The sequence below is a fragment of the Grus americana genome, chromosome 18, assembly GCF_028858705.1.
Source record: "Grus americana isolate bGruAme1 chromosome 18, bGruAme1.mat, whole genome shotgun sequence".
NCBI classification, from domain to species: Eukaryota; Metazoa; Chordata; class Aves; order Gruiformes; family Gruidae; genus Grus; species Grus americana.
Window position 1 is genome coordinate 11,985,117 of NC_072869.1, and position 24,743 is coordinate 12,009,859.

Consider the following 24,743-nt stretch of genomic DNA (forward strand, 5'->3'; position numbering starts at 1 on the left):
CTCTGCAGGAAGCAAAGCGTCAAATAATCAAGGAGTGAGGGTTGTTTGGCTTATTTGTGGATGCTGGTAGGGACATGGGACAGAACAAACAGCTGTTGGATGTCAGTTGTGTGTTTTCCCCTTGCAGAAGTCCATTCTGCCCAGCAACGTCTAAAGCAGACTGAGGATAGAGGTGTACATCGCCCAGTACGGAAATTAGCTTCCCAATGCGTGCCACCTGTAGTTAGACCTCTAAATTAGAAATGAATGGAGCATTTTTGCCTAAATCCTCCACATTGTATTAAAAATCTCAAGTACTGCTTTAAACTTAAGCGGTTCTTATTTACCTGCTCGGGTTCCAGCTCTGGAAACACCCACAGGGACATGCTTTGCCTTAAGCACATCCATGCCCTAGTAGCAACAGTATCATTACCCTTCTGTTTAAAGGTAGGGAAACAATTTTAGGATTAGGTACCAGCTGAGTTTCATTTCAAATAAAAATTCTTTATGAAAGATGTTTCTTTCTGCTCTTTCCAGTCTCCTAGGGAAGACAGAAATACCATCTTTCCCTCTACGGGTTAAAGGCACTGAGTGGATTTGGGGAATTCCTTCCTAACACTGGCCTGGATAAAAATAATTGTGTGATAAAAATAATAACTCAATGCTATAACCCTGACACGCTCCACGTGGCATCTACAGGATCCTCAAAGATTTTCCATGGAAATCATTTTCTAAAAGAAACTAAACTCTTCAAACAGCTTGTCTCTAGAATAATGTTTTCTGTGCAATGTTTCTATTTTACTTTAAAAAGATGCTGTATGCCTAAAAATGGAAGTTTTGTGACTGAAGCCCAAAGCAGGGCGATGTAAAGGTGCTGACCCGGAGCGTGAGGACGTTGGGGTGTGGGTGCTGCACCATCCCGAGGCCTCAGCCGCCCAAGGGATGACTGTAACCGGTGCACGATGCTGCTCCTTGAGCACATGGTTTTTCCAAAGGGAGCAAAATACCCATCAGGCTGCTCCGTTGCAAAGCCCTGGTGCTGCTGAGGGGCTGGCACTGCTACGTGAACACCAGCTGAGCGTCTTCAGGAGATCTGTTGGCTGAGCAAGGAAAAAATGTAAATCCTGGGCGATGCAGCACATTGGTTGCCTGTATTTAAGCAACCCGAAGTCCACACGGTGTTGGCCTTGCTCTGCTGCCTGCGGCCGCTCGGGGCGGCTCGCCACACAGCTCTGCCGTCCTGGCCTCGGGAGTGGCAGTCCTTGCAAAGTGAAAAACAGCCAGGGAGTAACCAGTTCAGCCTTTCGGCTTTCATCTACCTGCGTTTGCGAGTCAACACCCTTATTTTTCGGTGAAACAGGATGTACGAGACCTCCCACTGAAATGGTAATTAAGGAGACTTTCATATAAATCCAAGTGCCAGGAGTTGCGCATGAACTGATTTGTGTGCAGAGATGAGCAGAGATGACCGAATGATTTCCAGCTCCATGCCTGGAGCCTGGTTCCCCACAGTTTGCCTTATTGCCTCCCTTTTTGAACCGAGCAACCTGTCCAAAAATGCCAAGTTGTATTGAAACGGCAGGTGCTACTTTGAAACATTTCCATTTGTGCAGGTAGTCCATAGAAAGTCCTGCTTCCTAAGCACAGGGGAAATGGGAGACATCCTTACCCCCGTCCCCAGGCGCTGCCTGACACCCCCAACCCTTCCCGGGATCGCCCCGCGCCAGGCTTGATGCTGCTTCCTGCTGCTTCTCTCCGCTCCTCACCCCACTCACAGTCTGGTTCGCAAGGATCCAATACAAATTCCTTCCACCAAAATAGCTCTAATTCCTGAGCCATTCGCATTTGCATTTGGTCTGGGCGGAGGAACAAAACCCGCAGCTTGGGCAGTGGGAACCTTGATGCTCTCAGCTACCTGCTCACATGCAGGGCTGGAGTGAGCCGTGGTTGTGGCGAAAGGTTATGCCCGTTCCCTGGAGGTTGAAGGCACCATGTGTAATCTCTGAGAAGCTTTCTGAGCCCGGGAGCAAAACACAGGAAAGGTTTTGCAAAAAAACAAGGAAAGCCATCACGACATTGAAGCTCTCCATCTTGAAATCCCAGGCAGCAGCAGCGCTGGAGGGTGCAGGCCAGCAGCCCTGGGGTGCTACACCCAAAACCCACCCGGCACCGATTTTCACCATGTGAGCCCACGAGACTCTCATGGACGCTGCAAATGGCTCTTTTTCCTGTGCTGCAGCCTCCTGCCTACTCGCCTTATCCAGAAAAGGTGCTGGCAAACAGGCGAGGGCTCCAAAAAGCCGCAGGATTATGTTTAAGGAAGGGGAAAAAGCTCAACCTTGGCCCATGGGCTGCTTGGTGGCGGCCGAACGCAGGAGCGCGCTTCGCTGAGGGGGGCTGTCGAGGCAACACCCAGACACCCAACCAGATCCGGGGGCTGGGAGACCACGTCAGACTTGCAGTGAGGGTTGGGTTTTTATTTTTAATAGTCAGGGTAATTACCCCCGGGAGCAATTACTGAGGGCTGCGGCAGTTTCTAGAACTGGAAGTTTGGAAATCGGGACCGGGTGCTTTTCTGCTGGATCGCCATCCAGCCCAGAGGCTGGAAACCAGCGACCGCCACCTCAGACAGGCACCGCTGAGGAGAGCGTGAGGAGACCCCGAGCTCCCAGCGCGGGGACGCCGCCGCTGGGGCCCGGCGGGAGGGCAGGGCCTGCTTCCAGCGCCTGGGGACGGGTTTCCCCGTTATCTCTGACGTCGGTGAAAGCCGGCCCGGGGCCTGAAAAACCCCGAAATCGACCCAAAATACCGGGACGTCGACGTGTGGGGGGGTGAAGGTGGGTGAGGGGGAAGCGCGCGCCCGCCCCGCGCTGCAGCACCGCGCGCACCGCCCGCTGCAGCGCCGGGAACGCGCCGCGCCCCCCGCCGGGCGTGCTGCAGCGCGGGGCGGAGCCCGCCCCGACAGGCGTGGCGGACGCCCAGTGAGAAGAACGCTGTGAGCCGACGGCCGGGCGGGGCCCGCCAATGACCGCTGAGGGGGCGGGGCTAATCGGGGAGGCGGGGTTTGGAGGGTAGCGTGTGGAGGTTGCTATGGCCGTGGCTGGAGAGCGGCCGCACCGCGGACCAATGGGCGAGCGCGTCGCGGCGGACGGACGTGGTCGCTGCCCAATGGGAGGGCGGTGGTCGGCGGTGGGGGGGCGGGGCCGGCGGCGGCGGCGAGCGGGGGGCGGAGGGCTCGGTGTGGCGCTAAAGGAGCGCGGCGGGCGGGGGGCGGAGCGGCGCGAGTGCTGAGGAGCAGGGCGGGCGGCGCGAGCTCCGGGGCACGGCGGCGGCCGGGCGCTATACAGGTGAGGCGGCGGGGCCCGGCGGTCCCTGTTACCCGGGCCGGGCTGAGGGGGGGTCGCCGGGGGCGTTCGGCTGGGCCCGCCCGCGGTGGGGGTGGGGCGGGGACGGCGGGCCCGGCACAGCACACAAAGACCCCCTTGTGTGGGCCGCGCCGTCCGGCCCGCCCGCGCCGCCGCATCTCCCCTCACCCCTCTCGCCCTCCCCCCCTTCCCCTCCGCCGCATCGCCGCCGCTCCCGGCTGCATCGGTGGGGGGAAGGTGGCCATTTTCTCCCTTTCCCGCAGCCTCCGCGCGGGCGGGGCGGCGGCTGGGCGGGGGGCGCGGGGCTGGGGCCGGGCTGCGCCGGGGAGGGGGCCGCTCCCGGGCCCCGCTGGGCCGAGGGGGCCTGGCCGCCTCCTTTGTCCTTCGGGGCGACGGCGGCGCCTGTGGCCCTGCGAGGGGGGCTCCGCAGCCATTCCCGCAGGAGGACGGCAGCGAGCATCAGCCCTCGGCGTCCGGGGGCGGTGCGGCTTCTGCGGCTCCTCGGGCTGCCCCTGTCCTTGAAAATGCCCGGGCTGCACTGAGGGATGCCACTCCCCATCTCGGCCGGTTCCCCCCCCCCCCCCCCTTTTGTTTAGAGGAGCAGAACATGTGTAGGGTTTTTTTTTTTCTTTTCACTCGTCTTTTGGGAGTGCTGGATTCCTGCATGAGAAATGTGCTCATTTGTGTATTTCATTTGAATGCCATTGTTAACAGAGGAGCCCCGGGTAGGGTAAGCTGCAACTTGCTTTGCTTCTGCAGAGGGTCTTTTGTGATGGGCTTTGTGGTATTAAAAGCCAAAGTGGAAAAATGACCCTGAAACTGTCCGCGATCCCCTGATGTTAGGTATTTTCCTCAGGAACTGGTATAAAGTCAGTCCATGCATTCATTTCAGTCTTCAGCCTTTAATCCCTCTGGGGAACAATACCGATTAATTTTGTCATACAAATTTCATCTGACCTCTAGATTTCACTACATCTCAGTCTGCAAAAGTGAGACTGAGCTTATCATGAATGCGTTTGGCTGTCCATCATATCGTACCTGACCAGAGAGTTTTCAGAGACTTGACACTGAGATGCATTTGCACATGAGGGTGGCAATGGTGTTCCAGGTCTTTGTTGGAACTTCAGCTCTAGTCTAGCACAGTGGAGACAAATGGTTATCTGAATTGGGGCTGAAGGCTCAGATATTCAATTTGTGGGCTTCTTGAGCTAACTGTGGCATTCCTTGACTTAATTTATTCATTTTTCTGGCTGAGGAGTCCAGCTATCACTTAAGGTGTCCCATCAACGATTCTGTCTTTCTTTATTGAATTTTTTCTCAATCTCTTCTAAAAAATACTTTAAATGTTGAGTCATCGCCTCTTGATTTGAATTAAGCTGTCTGTAGTAAACAGTCTGCTCCTCAAACCTCTGAAGGATTCAATGATTTCATGCTTACTTTAACATAAAGTTGGACAACGTACCACATGTCCATGCTGTAGATGGAGAGACAACTATTGTATTTAATTACATGTTCTTCTGAGGACCGGGTGTGTTGAGGACTTCTTCCATCAGGGTGCATACCATCGTATGAAAGATGACAAATGCAGTTTGTGAAACCTTCTTTGCTTTTGAAGCTAACCTTTTGGTTACCTGCTAGAAGAGGCTACCATTAGCTAACGTAACATTCGTTCTTCAGCAGAAAAGATCTAGTGTGTGAAATAACAAGGTGTTTAATGACCTGAGTACTAGTTGTTAGGCCTGACCTTGTTGCTCCTCAGGCGGTTACAAATGAAACTGCTAGCTCCAGGAATCCTGGATATGACAGTATTATTACCTAAAGATGTGGTAGCCTTTCATAGACGCAAATAGGTAAAATGAGTGTGCAGGAGCTCTTGTCAGCAGTTTTTCTTTCCTCTTCAAATTACCCGTGAAGCTGGTTGGAAAATCTAGCATCAGTCCTTGCTGTATCATGAGCCTCAAGGTAAACTTGAGATCTGGACACATTTTTTTGCAATATGGTAATGTCAGCACTGAGGACTGAGAACAGAAACAGGCTGTAGAAATGCAAAGTCTTATATTTTCAGGAAGAATATGAGCAAAGTTTAGCTAGCTTAATGGCTTGCAGAAACCCCAAGTGTTTCAAGTTCTTGTCTGTAGTTGAAAATCCACGCTTTAAAACATATTCTTGCCTTCTGGTTACTGTAGTTAGCTATCCACTGAACACTTTTTATATTTTTATATATCTATTTATTTTTTTTTTACTGTTCAATTGAAGTTAAGTTTACTGGCAACCTTTTGTTAAATTTGCTCTTATTTAAGCACAGAAGACAGATGCGTGTCTTTCCTGCTTGTAGTTCTCACGTTTGTCGCAATGTCTCTCCGTAGTTGGTGCACAATTAGAACCAGTTCAAACTGAGTTTCCTGTACTGTGTCTGGGATTATACTTGACGGATCCTTTTAACCCTTGTATGGCAGTTGGTTTATTCAGTGGGCTGCTGTGTGAATAGGGGCTCTCAGTTCTACAGCAACTTCTTTAGACTATGGAAGAAACTAACAATACTTCTTCATCAAGAGAAGATACACATATTAGTGATAAATCATTTAATTGATGTGCAATAGCTGCATTCATTTAATTGATAAAAATATGGTATGTAACATACTCTTTGCTTTCCCCCCTCCCTCCAACTTACAGGGTAACCAATAGTGGACACCTTCACTTCCTACAATGGCACAGAGATCCGGACAGGAAGATCCGGAGAGATACCTCTTTGTGGATAGGGCTGTAATCTACAACCCTGCCACACAGGCTGATTGGACTGCTAAAAAGTTGGTGTGGATTCCTTCAGAGCGCCATGGTTTTGAGGCAGCCAGCATCAAGGAGGAAAAAGGGGATGAAGTGTTGGTTGAACTGGCAGAGAACGGAAAGAAAGCACTAGTCAATAAAGATGATATTCAGAAGATGAATCCCCCCAAGTTCTCTAAAGTGGAAGACATGGCAGAATTAACCTGTTTAAATGAAGCCTCTGTATTGCATAATTTAAAGGATCGGTATTACTCTGGGCTCATCTATGTAAGTACTAATTACTAGATTCATTACGGGTGCTAATTCAGCTGAACTTACTGATTCCCATTCCTTTACCTATTTGAAATGGAGGAAGCGAGTCTTGTATCTGATTTTGATAGCCTACATACTTTGTGTCCCTAGCATTTAGATTAATCCAGGGTCTCTGCTGTGTACAGGTCAAGAACTCTGTTGTCATAAAACAAATAATAAAAAAAATTCTCCTATGGAAATAATTCTGCAAGCATCTTTCAAAAATAGAATGCTAAATGGCAACTCTGGGTGCTTAGCTCATGCCACTCGTTAGAGCACTTGCCTCAGACATGCTTAACTGATACAGGGAATAGTATCAAATGGCTTGTTTGAGCTGACAAGAGATTACAAAACCTAACTTTGCTGAATTACTCTTGTTTAATTGCTCATATGAATAAGCATATATCTTGTTTTAACTTGCTGCATATTACAAATGGTAATAAGAGGCTGTGCTATTATTTAAAAGCTGAAGTCGGAGAGTGCTAGGAATGCAAAATGTCTTTTTGGAATCCAATATCAACTTAGTGGGCCAGGAAAGAATGTGTTCAAGTGCTTAAAATAAACCAATAAGATAAAGCTTTCTTTTTCAGTGGTTTTGAAGCACTGAGTGGAACATCTGGCTTATCACCATCTTTCTATAGAGTTAGAAATCACAACGCCATTGATGCTGCTTTTGACCCCGTTCCTTCCTTGAACAATATTAAATGAGTGTCTATGGTGTACTGTTAAGAGCAGCTCCTTGTCTCTTGGCAAACTGAATGCATAGTGACTTGTTGAGTCAGAGTATCATTAAGAGCTACAAGTAGACTTTCTATCTTAAAAGAAACTGGAACATCTGCTTAAATGCTTGGCTCATGTTAATAAACACTTGTTCTAAAGCTTAAATCCATTTTATTTAGTTCCGCTAGTTAGTTGGCTCACTTTCCCTTCCACCTAGGTATTAATGGATTACCATTTTTTGCTTGGCCCTTGGTAATATTTGGACTTATTAAAAATTATATGAAACGTCAAAATATTCTTTGTATTTCTGCTTCTTTGTCAGTTTCCCATGTGGGTTTTTGGCTTTTACCCTTCCAAGGCCTTCCACCAAGACCCTTAACAGCGGAGCTCAGCAAAAAATACTTCTGGAATGCTTCCTGCAAGCTTATAAGTAAACTAATTGGATAACTAGGAAGGACTGGATTGAAAATTAAAAGTAAACAAGTTGATAGGTCAAAAGTTTTCAGTATATGCATCAATCATAATGCTAGTTATTAGGAAATTCATTACAACTATTATAACTGTATTTCATTATGAAGGTTAAAAGCTGAAGGCCTTAAATGTCAAAGCAAGCTATAGTCGAAGGACTCCATAAACAGCCAGAAATGCTTCTGGAGGGTGGCACTGAGAACCTGTCACTCATCTGTATACACAGATGATGCTGTACTGTTACTTTGGGTGACTGACAAACTAAAAATCTCCGCTTCATGAAAGGCTGGCTTATTGTATAGGTGGAGTTTAGGTGATATCCTATAGGTAACTTGCCTTCCCCTCACCCTTTCCTTCCCTAAAAGGTGTTTTCTGCTTTCATTCTTTAACTGCTGAGGCAGACTCTAAAACTTGGTTCCTTGGCACTGAGATAGTGCTGTCACATAGGGGGATTACTGCATTGGTGTATTACTAATGACCTCCCCCACCCTCAAGCTGGAGGAAGTTGGTTGGGATCAAGAAGCTAATGGATTTGTTGGCCTTAACTGGAGGCCTGAGTTACAGGAACATTGCTGGAGAATGCTCCTGTTACCAAGAATAATGTTGCTATGCAGCTGTAATAATGGCATCTTGTTTGAAATTAAAACTCAGCTTATTTTTTGGAGGGAGGAGAACACCACTTGCAAGTACTATTAGAGTAGAGGCTGAATGCTAGCAAAGATGAGTAGGCCATAGAGAGAAACTTCAAGAACTTGAGCTGGTGGGGTTTTTAGTGTGGTTCTGGTTGGGATCCCTAAACTTCTGGAATGTGGCACTGTCATAGCTGGTGCTGGCTGCTGCGCTGCCATTGCCTGCGTAACCTGCTGATGTTTGCTTGGTGTAAAGGAAAGAACCAAAGTTACCTGAGCTGATGAAGGGAATTATGGTGGTTTGGCTGTGACAAGAGTCAGTTAAAGGTATGTTTTTTGATTTCCAGATGGTACTCTCATAATAACCAAACTGAAATCTTATTTTTTGGCATTGGTCTCATGAAGTTAAGATGGAGAATGGTGAATCTGTTTTGGTTTCCTTTAATTCACAATAGGCAGCATGCAGTGTTGCCTTTCTAGGAAGTGGAATATGAAGAACTGTCACTGAAGTAGATACATGTTTCCTTTCAATCCCTAGAAAGGAAACGAGCAAGCTGAGGGATTTGGTCAGTGGGTCTAGTCATCGGTCTATAATCTGCTTCTTCAAGATATGACACTGCTGGAGGAATGGGGAGGGCTGACTAAAGCTAGGTAGTGCCAGTTGGCATGACCTGGGCAGTGATCCTCACTTCATCAAGTAACATCTAAGTAGGGATGGCAAGGAGTTTCTGGAACTTCTAGCATTTCTAATGTCTGCCAAGTGGCGTGATCTTGGCCTGTCGGTTGCATTATTACTGTACTGTGGGAGATGAACACAAATGGAAAATCTAGAAGACCAGTGGTTTGTAAAAGTATGATGTCAATGCTTGGTCTTGTCTTCATTTCTGGTCTCTTCATGACAGCACAGAAGATGAAAGGTAGCAGGACTTCTACAAGAAGTGCTGGGAAGAATAGTTGCAGGTGTAAACTTCAGCGATTCCAGTTTTGCTTTGGAGGTGAAATTTCTTGCTTCCCTTTTAACACCACCTATTCCATTTCTTACCACAAGGTTTATTTTGACTGTAACTTCATGAAGAGTATGTTAAAAAAAATTCTTTCCTAGGGAAGCTATGCTAATCTCTGCAAATTCTTTTGAAAATATACTATATATATTCATTCACCTGGATGGTGGGGCAAATCTATCATTATGACTTCTTGTACTTTTTTCCTTAACCTGTCAATGACTAAGCATGATCCTGCAGTATCTCTGAGTCCTTGAGATGATCTCTGCTCGAGTTTGAGGTATGGTTTTCATCAAGTGCAAGTGTTGGTTCGGTGAAGGTGCAGCCATCTACTGCAGTCTTTTTTTTCTCATTATTTCTACCTTTGGTAGGAATTTTTACTCTTCCTTGTGTTTCATAGCTGAATATTTTCAAATTTTGTGCTTTTCTAGGGATATCAGTTTTTCTTATGGGAGAGGTGTCTCATTTGAGTCACTAATACTCTAAATTGGAGTCTCATGTCTTTAACGCTAGCTTCAGTGTGTATTTAGTAATGTCCTTCAGAGTTGGAGGTAGTTCATTGTAAGGGTACCCAGGAGGAACACCCAAAGGCTTAGGAGGTCCTCTGAAGACTTGGAATAAACATGATTTTACTCAGACTGGTTTTGTGGTGGTTCTTTAATATCCTTATACCATGATGAACTGAGTTTCAGATATCTTTCTGGGGGCATTGCTTTAAGAAAGAAGTCTAGTTGTCTCAGGTTTTGGGTCATCAAGCTCTGTAGCTTGAGTGAGGAAACATCTTTATTTTTACAAGACATGCATGTAAAATGCCACGGTGAAGGCTTCTAGATATCAGCCCTAGACTTTGGGTTTCTGCTTAAGTCATGTCAGTAAAATATGATTTCATAGGGGGTGGAAATAATATTTAAATCAGACAAAGACATGGAGACATCCACTGGAAAGAGTGGATGTTGAGGGTCCATCAGCTTTGAATGCTACTAAGTTCTCAAGACCATTGTTGCCTTTGTGGCAAGCCATGGTAGGCAAGATTACTGCTCCAGTAATTCTCCTTGTCACTGCTTCATGAGGCTTGGGGTTTCTCATGAACCAGAACCAAACTCTTCATGGTCCAATATGATATCTGTATGTAGGAAATCACTGACTTGGCTTACAACACAGCAGTTTAAAAACTACAGAAGTTCACGAGCAGCTCTGTTTGTGGCTCAGAGGTTTGTGGTGTCAGTTTGCTGTTGGGGGGGGGTGGTGTGTGAAGCCCAGCTGAAGGAGTGACTTTGGCTGTCTGAGCTATAGCTGTCTCCTTCAGTTGGAGTCCTGGGAAAAAGGAGACACTTGAAATGGGTCTCTGGTTTTGGTGGGAAGGGATGGGAGCTGTGAGGGAGATAAACAAGAGGGAGAATTTAGTCTGAAAATAAAGTGCCATGAGGCCAGATGCTGCACTTAACAATATGGAGGGGAGAAATACTTTGGTGCTTTGATAAGAGAGCTACAAATAAGGTCTGAAAGCTGCAAAGGAGTTTCTGGTGTAGGAGAGGTGTTTTCTCCAGCTTGATCCCTCTGTACTTCAGTATCAACAATGTATTAGCTTCAGTCTCTATTCTGAAAGCTTATATATAGGCATGTCAGTTATGTTCAAAATTAGGCTTCTACTCAAAGTTTACTACCCAACTTGACTCAAGGTTGATCTGAAGAAAAGAACTGTCAGTATTTTTGTTAATATTTTTTTTGCCACTTTCTCTGCACTTGGAAGAGAGAACTGGGGTTGGTGGCTAGTTAGTGTGAAGCTTGAGAGTTCTTTTCTTTCACTTAACAGCAGGATGATTTTTTTTTTAATTCTGAAAGTAAATTTTGATGTATGCCATACCACTTCTAGAACTGCAAAAAGCAAAGTGGTCAGGAGTGTTCCTGATTGCTCTAAATAATGTTTCAGTGCTTTGTTAGTGTTCTGGATATAATTTTCTTAGTATGTTGAATTTTTAAATTGATTAAAAGCATTTCAGTTCATCAAAATGTGGCTAGTTACATAGATCAGGAATGTAAATACCTAATTTCTACCTAAATGGAAAGCAACTCGTTCTTGATATTGCAGACACTGACTGAAATTGGACTGAATAAGCTAATGACTGTTAATACTTCTAAGTCAGGGCTAAGTGATACTTTTTCCAGCAATTTAAAGCTCTACTTCTGTGTCAGTACATCATTTGGCAACAAAGACCCTTCCTTTTCCCTTTTAAAGCATATTTTAAATGTTTCTATGTTCCTACACACTCTATTAATGAGTGTAAAAACATAACTTTATGCTCACTTGTTAACAGAAATATTTTCTTAAACCAGAATGGGTTTCTCATGAAGTGCATTAGCAAACAGTAGTAGTATGGGTCCTGTAGAGGTTTGACATACCCTACTGATTTTTCCAGAAAAGTGTAACATCCAAGTTGCAGATAACTGTATTTTAATGGTCTGACTGGTAAGTGCAGATGCATATCTGAAAAATTCCTGGATAAGTTGCCTGTTGTCTACTCAATGGGTCTATAAATGTTTGAGTTTTCTAACTGAAAGAAGATACCGCAGGACCAAAAGTCTGTCTCGTACAGTCAAAAGTTCCCATTCCTGTAGCCAGTGTGGTAAGATGGGATGAAGGAATGGCTCGTTCAAACATAGGGTGTAATTCAGCTACAGTAAAAACTAAGATATTCTAAATCCAATGGGCTTTATAAAAATCTGTTAGAAAAATGTTGCTGTTGCCGCATCTTTTCTAGTCCCAGCTCTCCTGGAGGAAGTCCATCACCCACAGTTGATTATGTAGCTTGCTGATACCCCCACAAATCATTGTAATTACTACTTAACTGCTTCCTGACCTCAGTCAGTCAAAAGGATTAAAATTATTAGAATTTCTCAAACGCTTGACTTCTATTAACCCATGGCAGTATGCAGATGGCCTCTTGCCTTGGTGTGACTGGTGGGATGTTCCCATGGTGCTGTCTGTGGTTGGTGAGCCCATGACCTATGTTTGGGTGCTCAGCTAGAAAGTTTCAGGTGGAGACATCTGGCGTGAGACCTGTGCATGCTGTAGGTGAAGTCAAGTTAGCGATGACTAGTTTTGCTGTTCCTTGAGGAAGGACGAAAAGATGGTGAAGCACCCTTGTGGAATGGGTTAGATTCAACGTCAAAGTCCTCCGAACTCTAATGAACTATGTATTATTTTCTACACCCGCTCCTCCACCTATTTTAGCAAAGACTTTTGCAAAATGGTTGGAAACTGTTTATGTAAGGCTGAGAGCTCCTTCAACCTTGCTGCTATTGCTCTTCATGTATATACCTGCTGGGTTTTCTTTCTACCAGTAAAGAAGAAAACATGCTTACTATTGTGCGATTAAAAATACTTCAGCAGATATTTGTTGATAATTACAAGTATTACTTCTGTAATTGCTCTGCAGCCCTGTGCTACTTTCATTTTTTATATACTTTCCATTTTATTGGGGCAGAAGAGAGCAAAAATGAGAAATATGTTGTAGTTCCCAGTTCCAGAGCTTGCTGTGGGTGGAAGCTCTTATAAAACTGCACTTGAGGAGCTGCCTATAAGCTGTTTCTTCTTTTAAGCTGCTGCCTCCTGCAAGGCCAGAGTGTAACCTAGAACAATCTGTGGTGTTATATAAGCTTCTGTGTTCTAATTTTCCTGCTGGTCCGGTTGGGAATGTTTCACATTACTGAGTATTGAAGACTGGTCTTAAACTCCATTTCTTAGAGGTTCTTTTGTTACTTAATTTCATCTATTCTTTAACACAAACCAGTCACTGGATCTAGTACCTAATACGTGGCAGAAGAAATGCTGGGGTTCAAATTGTAAGAACTGCTTTGACACAAGAACTTGTTTTTAAATTAACTCTTGATTTTTTGGAAGACTCATAAATGTGATCAAGTTGAGGGAGTTGTGTGTTGGGCTTTACTTTCTCAGAAAGGTATGAGGGATTTAAGGGAAGTGAATCAATATCCTCCTTGCTATCAGGCAAGCAGAGGTATGTAAAAGTGCATGCTCTTGTCAAATACTGTTTCTATAAAGAATGGTAGCTTAGCAGCCTAAAGTGCAAAAATTTGGTTTCTGGACTCCTCTTCAAGTGCTCAGTGGAATGCACTGTGGTGCAGGACACCCCTTCAAGCTATGCGCCTGCACCAGAAGTCATGGGTAGCCCGTTGTAAGCTGTAGAGCAGTCAGGCTCTACCATGCGCCTATACAGGAGCCTTGTGAAAGGATATTAATACTTTTCTGGCCCTGGTGCAACCTAAGATCATGTTTACCTCTTAGCAGTTGCTGTGGCTGAAGCGGTCGTGCTGTCTGAATGGCAGTGAGCCTGTCCATCTCTGAGAGGTGTTGAGCTGACTGAGCAGGAGTATGACTTGCACAGCTGATCTGATGTTGTTTTTTAATCTTTAAACACATAACATGAAGACTTTAAATGTGAAAATACAGTACTGGTGAACCTTCTCTCTTTAGTGTTAGCTGTAGAGAACATCCGTAGACAAGTCGTCAGAAGTCTGGGCTGTGCTTTTTCTTTAATAGTTTGTGTATGTGTTGTGCTCCTTCCCTTCCTCATTCTCCCTGTGCACAGATTTTACTCCTCAGTTGCCCCCAGCAGCAATCAGTGGCTCTTGTCCCTCGGCCTCTGTCAGAGCTGAGGTTCCCAGTACCCCATAGGGGGTTCCTTACCCTTGTTGGCATCCTTGACCCCCAACTTCTTGGGTGCCAGCAGGACTCAATTATCTTTTTAGCTAGCAGTTTGGGTTTGTATGGAGATGACTGGGATAATTTCTGGCTTCCAGTCTTGACTGTGGCCTGGCTGGTGAGCAGGGGCTTGGGGTGGTGGTGCAGGGGCTGCCCATGGTACTGGGGCAACTGTGTGGCCCCTCTCCCTGCCCTGAGGGGAGGTGATTGTAGCTGGGGATTAGCTGCTGTGGAAAGCAGAGACTGTTCCACCCCAGGTCACAGCATCACTTTCCTTCCCTCTGAGACCGAAGAGCTGTCTGCCCTTCTTGCTCTGCTTGAATTTAGGATTGGATAATTGCCTCATCTAGGGGGTAAAGGTAGTACACGAGAAAACCATGTGAAGCTTGGAGGACTTAATGGGTCTTGGAGTGTGAAAGGCAGATCATAACCCCAGGAAGCGAAACCAGACAAGAAAATGCTATCATTATGCAACTTACTAACCTGCAGAATGTGCTCTTCCCCATTAGTATATGGGATACTGCTTAAAAGAGGTATTGCTTTCTAGGCTAGAAACTGCTAGTTTATATTTCAGGTAATAATAGGAGATGTCTAGATGCTTACTTCAGCTTAATTATTTATGTAGTAATACAGCAAATCTGTCACTTTCTATAGTTGAAGAACTAGAGATAAATGTTGAGTCTGGATACTCAGGTGATGCAGACTGATTGTTACAAATTCCAAAAATTTACCCGCATCTTGCTAATGTGCTCTGAAGTGATGCTTTAAAGAGGCCTTTTGAAGTTGCGGCAGGAGGAAGCAACCTAACAGTCATAACAGCATATTACATTCCTTGATGCGAGAACTGTAAAGCTGAGCTATTAATCTAAGGAATCGTACAAGGCTTTTGACACTAATACCACCATGTGTATATACACAGCGAAGGCTTGATATGGTTTTAAGGGAAGACAGGCCATGAAAACCTTTCTTGCTCTGGAGCCCACACTCCAAATTTAGATCTTAAATTTCCACATGCTTTCACCTGGAAATGATGCACTCTCTATTTGCCAGTAGTTCATTTACATGTACCTCTTTCTCAGGTTGCTTACTGCTAGGAATATAGTACAGTTTTGAAATAGGCCAGCGCCAGGAACCTGAACTCCACAGTCTGGGATAGCTTACCAAAATCCAAATTACTAAATGATATACTACTGGATAAGGCTTGTAAGCATCTGGAAACATTCAAACTCCACAATTAGTGTCCTGAAGGAGAGTTTGTATAACAAACCTCTGTCAGAGCACTGCTTTACTATTTGTCTCTGGAGCCTTGCCTAGAGAGTGTGCATTCCAACATGCCTTATTGCTGTTGGTTGATACTGCCTATCTCCTGTTCCTCAGTAAAGCAGAAATGTGTGTGTTTCAAGCAACTAGCTTGTTTGCAGCTAATACTGTGATCTCAAGGTGAATAAGCATCTTTACTTGCCTTTGAATTCTTAATATACATATCTACCTGTCAGCTGAAAAATTAATGAAGTCTGGTTCTTCATCCAGACTGGCTAGTAACTGTAGCTCTTCAGCACTTGATCCTAACTGTAATTCAGATCTGACAGCTTTGGCAAAGTCCATCTATTGCAGAATACAGAGGAGGCACAGGGCATCGCTGTGCCCCTTTGGTGTGTTGGAAAGCTCTGGGCATCTTTAAGTTACGTGGTGGTATTCATTAAATAGGGTGTCCATTTGTAAGGGAGGTGTGCAGTAATCCTGTTAATTCTTTCTGTGGCTGGTCACCCAGAAGCTTTTCAAGGTGTGTAAAACAATCTCAGCCTACTTTTCATGTCTGCAATTTGTATGCAGAAAGCCCATACCTCCAATCTGCTGTCTTAGATATAGTAATATACTTGTACTGTGAGACTTGCAGTTATAAAATAGCTCTATAAATTTTTTTGTACAGTTTACCTCCCTCACAATTAAATTTGAGTCAATAAAAGCATCCCTTCTGTGTTTATATGCCTACCAAGCCACAAGAACAACCCACCAATATGTTCATGTGTTGCTTTTTGCAGTGGGTGATGGTCAGGAAATTTGGGAGCCTTGTGGGAGAGCATGGTTCCATCTTCCTTTGAATAAATTAAGGCTGTTGAGTGTGGTGATGTTTTGAAGAAAGTGTGGTTTTTAAATTTTGCAGGGAAACGTCAGGAGAGCGAACAGAGTGACAAAAGTGCAGAAAATCAAGATGTTGGGAGTTCAAGGTGCTGCATGTGAAGAGCTAGTCATGACACACACTTCATGGTCAGGGATAAAAGCCTATCCTTTAGATTTAGTTTCAAATAAATGAGCCCCAGCACTGGTAAAATGGCAAAATTTTGTGCTTCATAACTTCTAATTTGGCACTGTTCAATATAGAGCCTCTTAAATGAACCCATTTCATTTTCCCAGAACATTTGCTGGTCTTCCTCTAGATTGACCGAGTTACATTGGCATCTAGCTGGACTTTGCTTAGTCTGATCATTCCAGGTTCACTGATCCATCTAATTACTGCATTGGGAGATAGTGTAGAAAGGCTTCCAGGTTAGGTATTATCAATAGAGGTCTGAGGGATTAAGTTTGTTTTTATAAATTAATTCTTTATGTAGCTAAATAGTAATAACATTTACTCCATGTCTGTGTTGGGGAAATAAAAGATGCCAAAGCAACTAGGGGAGGAGGGAAGAATGATCTTCAAATAGCTGTTCTTATCCTAGAACTTAAGATTTTTTTTTTTACTTTCTTCACTTACTAGATCAGTTTATTCATGTCTGGGGAAGGGCAGTGATACTGGGGGGGAAAACACAACTTTCCTTTGTGAACGTAAAAGCACCAAAACAGCTGATTAAAGTTTTAGATTAATTTGCAGATAAATAGAGGTGTTGCTCTTGAAACAGGATGTCTGTAATATAGCTAATATATACAGCAATACCCTTACACCTAAACCATCAGTCGCTGTTTTGAGAGTTCCCATCCACAGTAAGATACAGAGCAGCAGCCTGTGGAGGTAAATAGCAGGTTCTGAAACTGGGTGGGTGAAAACTAGACCAGGGCTCAGAAATGCTGCTGGCTGAGAGTTCAGAATTCTCCTGGAGGAAGGAGGTCTGCTGGCTTAAGCAAATGTTCATGCCATTCCACTGGTCAGAGAGTGTGTTGGGACAGATCTGGAAATGGACTTTGGCTGTGTGAATTCTTTTGCTTGTGACCAGATCTCATCTGCAGTCAGCAATAAACAAGTAATTTTTTCATTAGACATAGCTATAGTGGAGAAACGCAGCATTGGTGCTGTTCGGTGGTTTTGAGCTGGTGATTGTACGATGGGCTTGGTGAATGTGTGCCTGCCTTTTCGTTATCTTTATTTGAAGACTAGAATGGAATTCAGGCGTGTGCAATTCTCGATGCCTTCACATCACCCATAGTAACTGTAGATGAATGTGGGTGATGTCGGTTGAGAACAAGGAAGATGGCTGGCTAGGAGCGTAGATCCAGTGTTTATCAGTTAATTGGCTCCTTGGCCAGTTGTACCGTGCTATTACAGTAACTGTCCTGCCTTCCCTCTCCCCTATGCTACCACTAGTGGCCATGAATGAGTTTGGTCAGGGTACTCATTCTATTACCAGCCAATTCTTTTTAAAACTTATTGTCAGTAGTATCCAACTCAGTAAGTGACTGCAAGGGTGCTCAAGAGGGACAGTGATAGGAGTGTGAGGCTGGAAAGGAGTCTGGGGAGGAGCTGCCCATTGCCTGCAGACCCATGCTTCTGTGGAGTTGATGACTGATAAGTTGTTCTTTATGCTTGGGTCAGTTGACCTGATAACATCTGTTTCCTTTCTCTTGAGAAATAAATACCTTATTACCGAAGATACTTGGCTGGGTAAGGCACAGCAGTGCTTATCATCCAGCAGATCTGACCAAAGTGGAGAGATTATTTTCCTGTAAGGACATAAGATGTCTTTATGTCAGAACATCTGGCATAAAACCAAGTTCTTTTTCTTTAAGAGTGGTGCTCCTGACTCACTTCAGAGATCACCTTCCGTCTGTCTTTCCAGAATCCTTTGTAGGTATAGAAAGAACAGGGCACCTTTTCCTTCAAATAAAATCTTTTCTATATTAAAAAAAAGTAGATCAGGGATTTCAACTACTCTGTTCGTAAAATTGTAGCAGAAATATTTTTTAAATTGACAAATGTTGTAAGGCTCTCAACAGCTGCTAATGCTGTCTGCTTACTGTGTCCATTCCTTCCCTCAGCCTGCAAAGGTAGGAAAACCAGTTTTCCTGACATTCAGAAAGATACTCCCTGTGTCTGTCAAAAGAAAACTGATCTCTCTTGCTAACATTCCTACGCCAGTAAATATGTGAATAATGTTAGTGACTAAAATAATGCACTTTTAAAGCATGCTATGAAATAAAGGTGAATGGGAGAGATTTTACTGTCTTAAAAACAATCAGTTTAGTTGATTTTGAGAAGGCAAGAGCCGCTCGCATATTTTGGTTCCGGGAAGCACTGTGGATTAGCTCTGTTTTTTGCATGGTCCAAAACTGTCTGCCTGTGAGCTTAATCTTTGATCCCTAGTAAAGCCCCTACAGCCAAGTCATGCTCATCCTTCCCTCCCAGATAACAAACTATGGGTGGTTGACTGTATGCATTTTTCTTCCATATATATTTATATGAAAAATTCCTTCTAAATAACTTCTGTGGAGCAGAGATTGAACTGTTCTGAAGTAGTCTTTGATATTTCACTCATGGGGGAATGTGGACCTGTATGTATTGTTTGTAAAACTTGAGGCAATTTTTTGACTAAACAGAAATGCATCAGTAAGAGAGTCAATGAAATAAGCAATGTAAAATTTGTGCTTGAGTTTCTTGATGTTATAGCAGTGCTGGTAACTTCTGTTCATGATCAACTCTAAAAGCAGAATATGAAGTGTCCGCAGTGCCAGCTGCCAGGCTATCCATCAGCTGGGGTGGGACAGCTGAGGGAATGACCTCTCCAGGAGGAAACTGCTTTGGGATTGAGAAGGTCTTTCCTGCTCATCAGCCTTACAGATATGAGAAAATAGTGGGATAGCAGAGGTAGTGGTGGTTGGAAAGAGGCTTTTTCCTTATCCCAATTATTTACTAGAGTAACTGAGATGATCAATTCCTTAAAAAATGAAAAAAAAAAACCCCAAAACTTTGCACATGTTCGACTCCTTCAGTAAAATCAAAAGATGCCTGTAAATCCTGTAACTTGGCAAATGGAAGGGAAATTTAAATATCTGTGGGAAAGATATCAGATGCTCCACTTCATATTTACTCACACTTATTATCTTTAAATTACTTTTTATGTAGGTAATTAAAGAGCCTTTTGAGAGAACTAGAAACCAATAATTTGAACGTAGCATGTATTTTGAGTTCAAGAAGAGAGACCTCAATTTTGTTCTGAGATAAACATTACAGAACCTGTGGAAAAAAGCTTTCTGCTCTTTATGGCTCTATTTCAATACTGTTCACTAACAGAAATGTTTCTTTTTTTTTTTTTAAGACCTATTCAGGGCTGTTCTGCGTAGTTATAAATCCTTACAAGAACCTCCCGATTTATTCAGAAAATATTATCGAGATGTACCGAGGGAAGAAGCGCCATGAAATGCCACCGCACATTTATGCAATATCTGAATCTGCATATAGATGCATGCTACAAGGTAAGAATTAGTTAAATGTTACTTAACTGTCAGTTGACAACTCTTTGTAGTGTACCTAAAACTCAGGAGCTTCATTATCCAGCTATATAGTAAGATCAGAATCTTTTCTAGTAGTTAAGGGGGTGGGAAGCTTTCTTATCTAGAACCTTTAAACTTTCAGAATAGAAATAACTTGGAGATTGACCCCTGTCAGCATATTTGTCTGACTTTGAGGCACAGAAGCCAACTAACACTACTAGGAAGTGTACTGTGCCAACTGGTGGCACTGAAAGTTGTAGCAGAAATACTTTTTTCTGAAGAAGAAGATAAGATTTATGTCAAAAGATGTTAGTGCACTGGCTTTGAAGTAAGAAAGAAAGTGTGATTGAAAAGGGAAAGCTAAAGTATGTTAATGACTCGTCTCTAATTCTATAAAAATGTTGGTGTTTTGGCAGCTGACAAATAATCTGAAGTGACAATGGAACAATAGTATGTTTGAGTTCAAAAAGAGGTCAGGGAAATGCTTAACCTTGAAGATTTTTTTTTTTTTTATCCTCCGAACTAGTATAGGTCATGTCTGTAGTAGAATAGAGAGTAAGTTTATGGTGGGCACATGCTTTGAATTTTGGCTTTAAGGCTGTGCTGGACAAACATGAAAACTGTGAATCTTATGTTATATAAATGTGTTGAACTTGTAAAATTGCACTTCTGACATAGTATGTTGGAAACACAGCTCATACTATCCAATATTGGTCCATATTTAGGTGTCTGTTTTGCTGACCTAGAAATACCAACATGTTGTATCTAGAAAAGTGTGTGTAATAGAGGCAGGTCTGAAAAAATTTACCGTGTTTTCTGCTATAGACCTGGTATAGATGTACTGGAAGTGAGTTAAAAGTTAGTTGACCTTGTTCACACAAACTAAGAAAACACTGTTTCTGCTACCAGGTTAATCAACCATTTAACTGTAAATCTTTTTAAAAAAAGACATTTCCTGTCTTTTAAATAAATCACTGTAGTCTTAGTTTCTTCAGTTGTGCCTTTGCCTTTAGGGCTGCTTAATAATAAACTACAGGTTGCTGGATCACTGAGTGCTCTTTTACCCCAGAAGAACCCGTGCCATCATTGCTGAGTGGGGTGATGCAGGGGCAAGCAATGGAAGAGCAGCAGATTGGGGCCACCAAAACTTGTCAAGCTTCTCAATGGATAGTTGGGTCTCTGGCCAAGAACTAGCTGTATTAATCACAATGCTTCAGATTGGTAGTAGAGACCTCTGACTTATTTGTAGCATAACCCTTGACCAAGATGCTTTTGCTGGTAAGTTACTAACATATAGTTGTAGAACTGTTCTTCTACAGTTCATGTCCATGTTTGTGCATGTAGTTGCTTTGGGAGATAGAGATAGGATGGTAGAGAGAGTGGGTAGGTGAGATTTAGTTTTTCCAGTATCATTGCATGTCATGCTATTGCTATTAGAACATATTCATAGGTTTCTTTTGATATGAATGACTTCAATGTTTCCAGTATTTGACATCTAAAGCTTAATTATTAGGATTCAAACCTGAAATTGAAACCATAGGAATGCAATTCCTTTGGATGATATGACCATACCCTTACAGAAATATCTTAGCCACTAACTCTAGGTCAATGAAAGCAGTTGGCTGTATTTTTCTTGTCTGTTCAGTGGTATTTTGTTCAGTATAATCATCTTTACTTTCCTTGTAGCTAATCACAAATTACTAATTTTCTAGGTGTTTGAGAGATGTGTTTACACTGATTAACAGGATACCTGGACCTGAGCTGTGACTCTGAACAACCTGATTTCTTAAAATACAAATTTTCTGTGCTGGAAATTGGGTGCAGGGAGTGAACTGTTACTCAGTATCTTAATGCTTTCCTGCCTTTAATTCAGAGCATGGAAGATTAAAGATAAACTTCAAGTTTCTGCTGATCTGGAGTTCTCTATGTTTAAAAATAATATTTATGCTTAAACAACAAAACATAGATTTCTGATTTAGATTATGAAAGCAAAAGGTCTCATGGTCGGCTGAAACAACTTGACATATGTGCATCTCAGTAGTTATTCCTTGTCTTAAATATTGCTGGAAACACTCCATTTTGTTAAACTGGCGATATAAATGCAGCACTGCACTTCACAGTGCGCTGTTAGGAAAAGGTTGTATGGAAGCATTGCTAACTGCCAGTCATGCAACTGCTTCTCTATTCTTGTCCCCTTGAAGAATTTCCTGTTTAGGAGGACCTTCAGCCCTGCAGTCTTCACAGGTCAGCTCTGATCGTGCCCTTTGGTGGGGAGAATGGGCTGAAAATCTATTTCAGGGCTTATTAGACACAGAGGAAGAAGGTCTGGGGGGAAATGCCATAAAACAGAGAGTATGTTCAAGAAGTCCAGTTTGCCATTTTGGAGAGTGAATAGTATTCTCCAGGGAGATGTATTGAATTAGTGTGAGCTGTCACAAGAAAGGGAGGTGCAGAATTGCTTTTAATGGCTGGTTGTTGCAGATGAACAGTTTGGTGGTGGTGCAGCTGTGATGCACTAGGGATGTGAGGCAGGTTTTGCAAGGAAAAACAAACCTCACTGATCGCTGGATCTCGTGAGTGCTGGCTTTTCGGCAAGACTTGTAGTTAAGATGAAGTGCGAACACAGTCTTATTAAAAACAAGCAAGACTTTGGTGTGTTCTGGTTATGACAGGATTTCTCTTCAGGAAAAAACTCATTACCTAGTGCCTTGACCTCAGAAGATAATAACATGCCATTCAGCTTTACATACTGGATTTCCCTTCTCTCTTCCCCTAGTAATTATTTTTCAAAGTAGTGTGGTAGTAGGGTAAGTGTTACTTCACAGGTGGTTTAGTGGATTTCTGCTGTGCTTTCTCTTCATTTTCCTAATGTTATGTTGAAGCAGTAAGTACACATAACCCAGGGGCTTCTTAGGCATATTGAAATTGTTTAGCCCTAGACAGAAATCAAATGCATAAATGCATAGTGTTGCAGTCGGCATGTTTCACAAAAGAATGCTAGACTGAGTATGATGGCTGCTGGACAGTTGACATGGTCGTAAGGAATCGGTATCCTAATCCCTGTGACAACATTGACCTTAATTCTGTTTGGTAATACAATTTGCAAGACTTGCTAGTGTTCTGTACTGCTAAAAGTTATAGGCAGTAACATGAAAACGTTTTGACAGGGACTAGGATTTTCTTTAAGAAAACTAATTCTGTAAGTCAAATAGGTAATCTATGACTATCTATATTTTACTAGCAAGGGAGACTTGGTTGTGTGAAAGCAGCGCTAACATAAACTCTTCTCTAGTGCTTTTACCATACTTGGCTTTCTCTTCTCCCTCCTCCCTTCCTATTCCTCCACTGTATTTCTAGAGGAAGCATGACATTGTTTTGTTATGCCTCTTTATTCATTGACTCTTGAAAGTGCTTTGGAAGAAATATTAAGGAAAACTTGTTTGCTTTTTATTGCCAAAGACCAGCTTGCCTACTAATATTACTCTTGTATGATTATGCTTAGTCTCTCCTTTTTATCCTGTTTCCCTGAGGACATCTTGATGAGCACTAAATTAGCACTGATATTTTAGGACTGCCTTTAATCCTGTTGCAGAGAAGGTTTATCGGAAACAGCGTAATACATGAAGTGAACACTTGGTGCTGGAGAAGCCAGTGCTGCCTACAGATGCAATACTTCTCTCTTAAAAACATCATATTAATCAAGATTAACTAAAAATATAGATCAAAGTCCTCCTTTTGGGGACATTGTCTTGTTGTGGTTCCCCCCCCCCCCCCCCCAAGATATGGAAGAAAAGAATTGAAAATAAAATATGCCAACTGTTTTCTTTAAAGGTCTATTAAATCTTCATGTGGAAGAGGAAAAAAATTGCTCTGAGACTAAAAAGCCTGGGAGTGACAACTAGCATTCTATGTGTGAGGAGTATATAGAACCTGGTATATGTGCAATTAATATTCCTGATACTTTCATTACATCTTGACTTATCAAAAGATTCCCCAAAGCTTTTTAACTCGTTACAAAGTTCAGGATGGCCAGTCTAAGCAGAACTAGCTGCATGGTAAATGTAATGTGAAGGATTTATAGGTGTCTCTACTGTTATGCTGTGAATTCTGTGTTTTCACTTTGCAACAGCCTGGTTGGACAGAATATAAACACTTAGGTGACAATAACATTAACATCAAAATTAGTTTGTATACCAATAGGAATGTGATATACAGTGGTCTTAATGGCTGAGTGGAGGGAAGGTGATTCTTGAAGTAAGAAATGAAGTAGAAAAAACTGATATCCTTTACGGTGAAACAGTCTTCACCTCATTATTTTTGAATTTGAAGTAAAATGAGAAATGCTTCTGTCAGCTGAACCTATTGTGCAATATTTCATCTCCTTCCCCTCACTCTTCCATTCTGTCTCTTGGTATTAAATCTGTGCGCTTCAGTGACTGTGAAGTTATTTTCGTGATTTAAATTATTGCGCCTTGTTAGACCATCTCTGAATGACATTGGTAGCAATTACTTATTGAACAAACTCAGTTGAACTTAGTTTCTAGAACTAGATTATAGCATACTACTACCATGTTTCTTTTCCTCAACTTTTTTGTTACTGTTGGAAAAGTTTTAATGTGGTACATTAGTGCTTGTGACAGCAGTTCCTAACCTTTGTCTTTCTCTGTGTAAAAATGTGTTTGGATCCCTGCTCTTTATTGGCGTTCAACCTCAAGGTTATGAACTTAATTAGGCATAATGATATTTACAGTAAACAACTTTTTTCTTAAGTCTCAGTTGCTTAGAAGTGTTACTTGAAGTGGTTGACTTTTTTTGCATAACTTTTTTCCTATTTAAAAATGAGATGGAAGTGACAATTGTTGTCTAGAGAATCCTTAGTTTTGTTGGTGCCTTGACTGTTTTCTCCTCACTTCCGCAGTAAAGTGTTGCAGCAGATTAGCCTGTTCCACGGTCTTCAGTTGGTACTCTGACCAACTGATGATGATTTTAACTTCAAAATTTGCTATGCAAGCTGGCCTCATAATTGAATTGTGACTGTGCTAGCCTACAGACAGGAATTCAAGACTCAGTACATCCAACTTAT

The 24,743-nt window shown here is 42.8% G+C and overlaps 1 protein-coding gene across 2 annotated transcripts in view; it reads left to right on the forward strand.

Moving 5' to 3' along the window:
- Positions 1-3,203: 3,203 nt before the first annotated feature.
- MYH10 (myosin heavy chain 10) overlaps positions 3,204-24,743 on the forward strand; it is a 102,287-nt gene continuing 80,747 nt past the window's right edge. For both annotated transcript variants that reach the window (XM_054847082.1, XM_054847083.1), the window contains exons 1-3: positions 3,204-3,326; positions 6,018-6,395; positions 19,486-19,642. In XM_054847082.1, the coding sequence (XP_054703057.1) occupies positions 6,051-6,395; positions 19,486-19,642 (502 nt within the window). In that variant the 5' untranslated portion in view covers positions 3,204-3,326; positions 6,018-6,050. The remainder of the gene's footprint in view (positions 3,327-6,017; positions 6,396-19,485; positions 19,643-24,743) is intronic.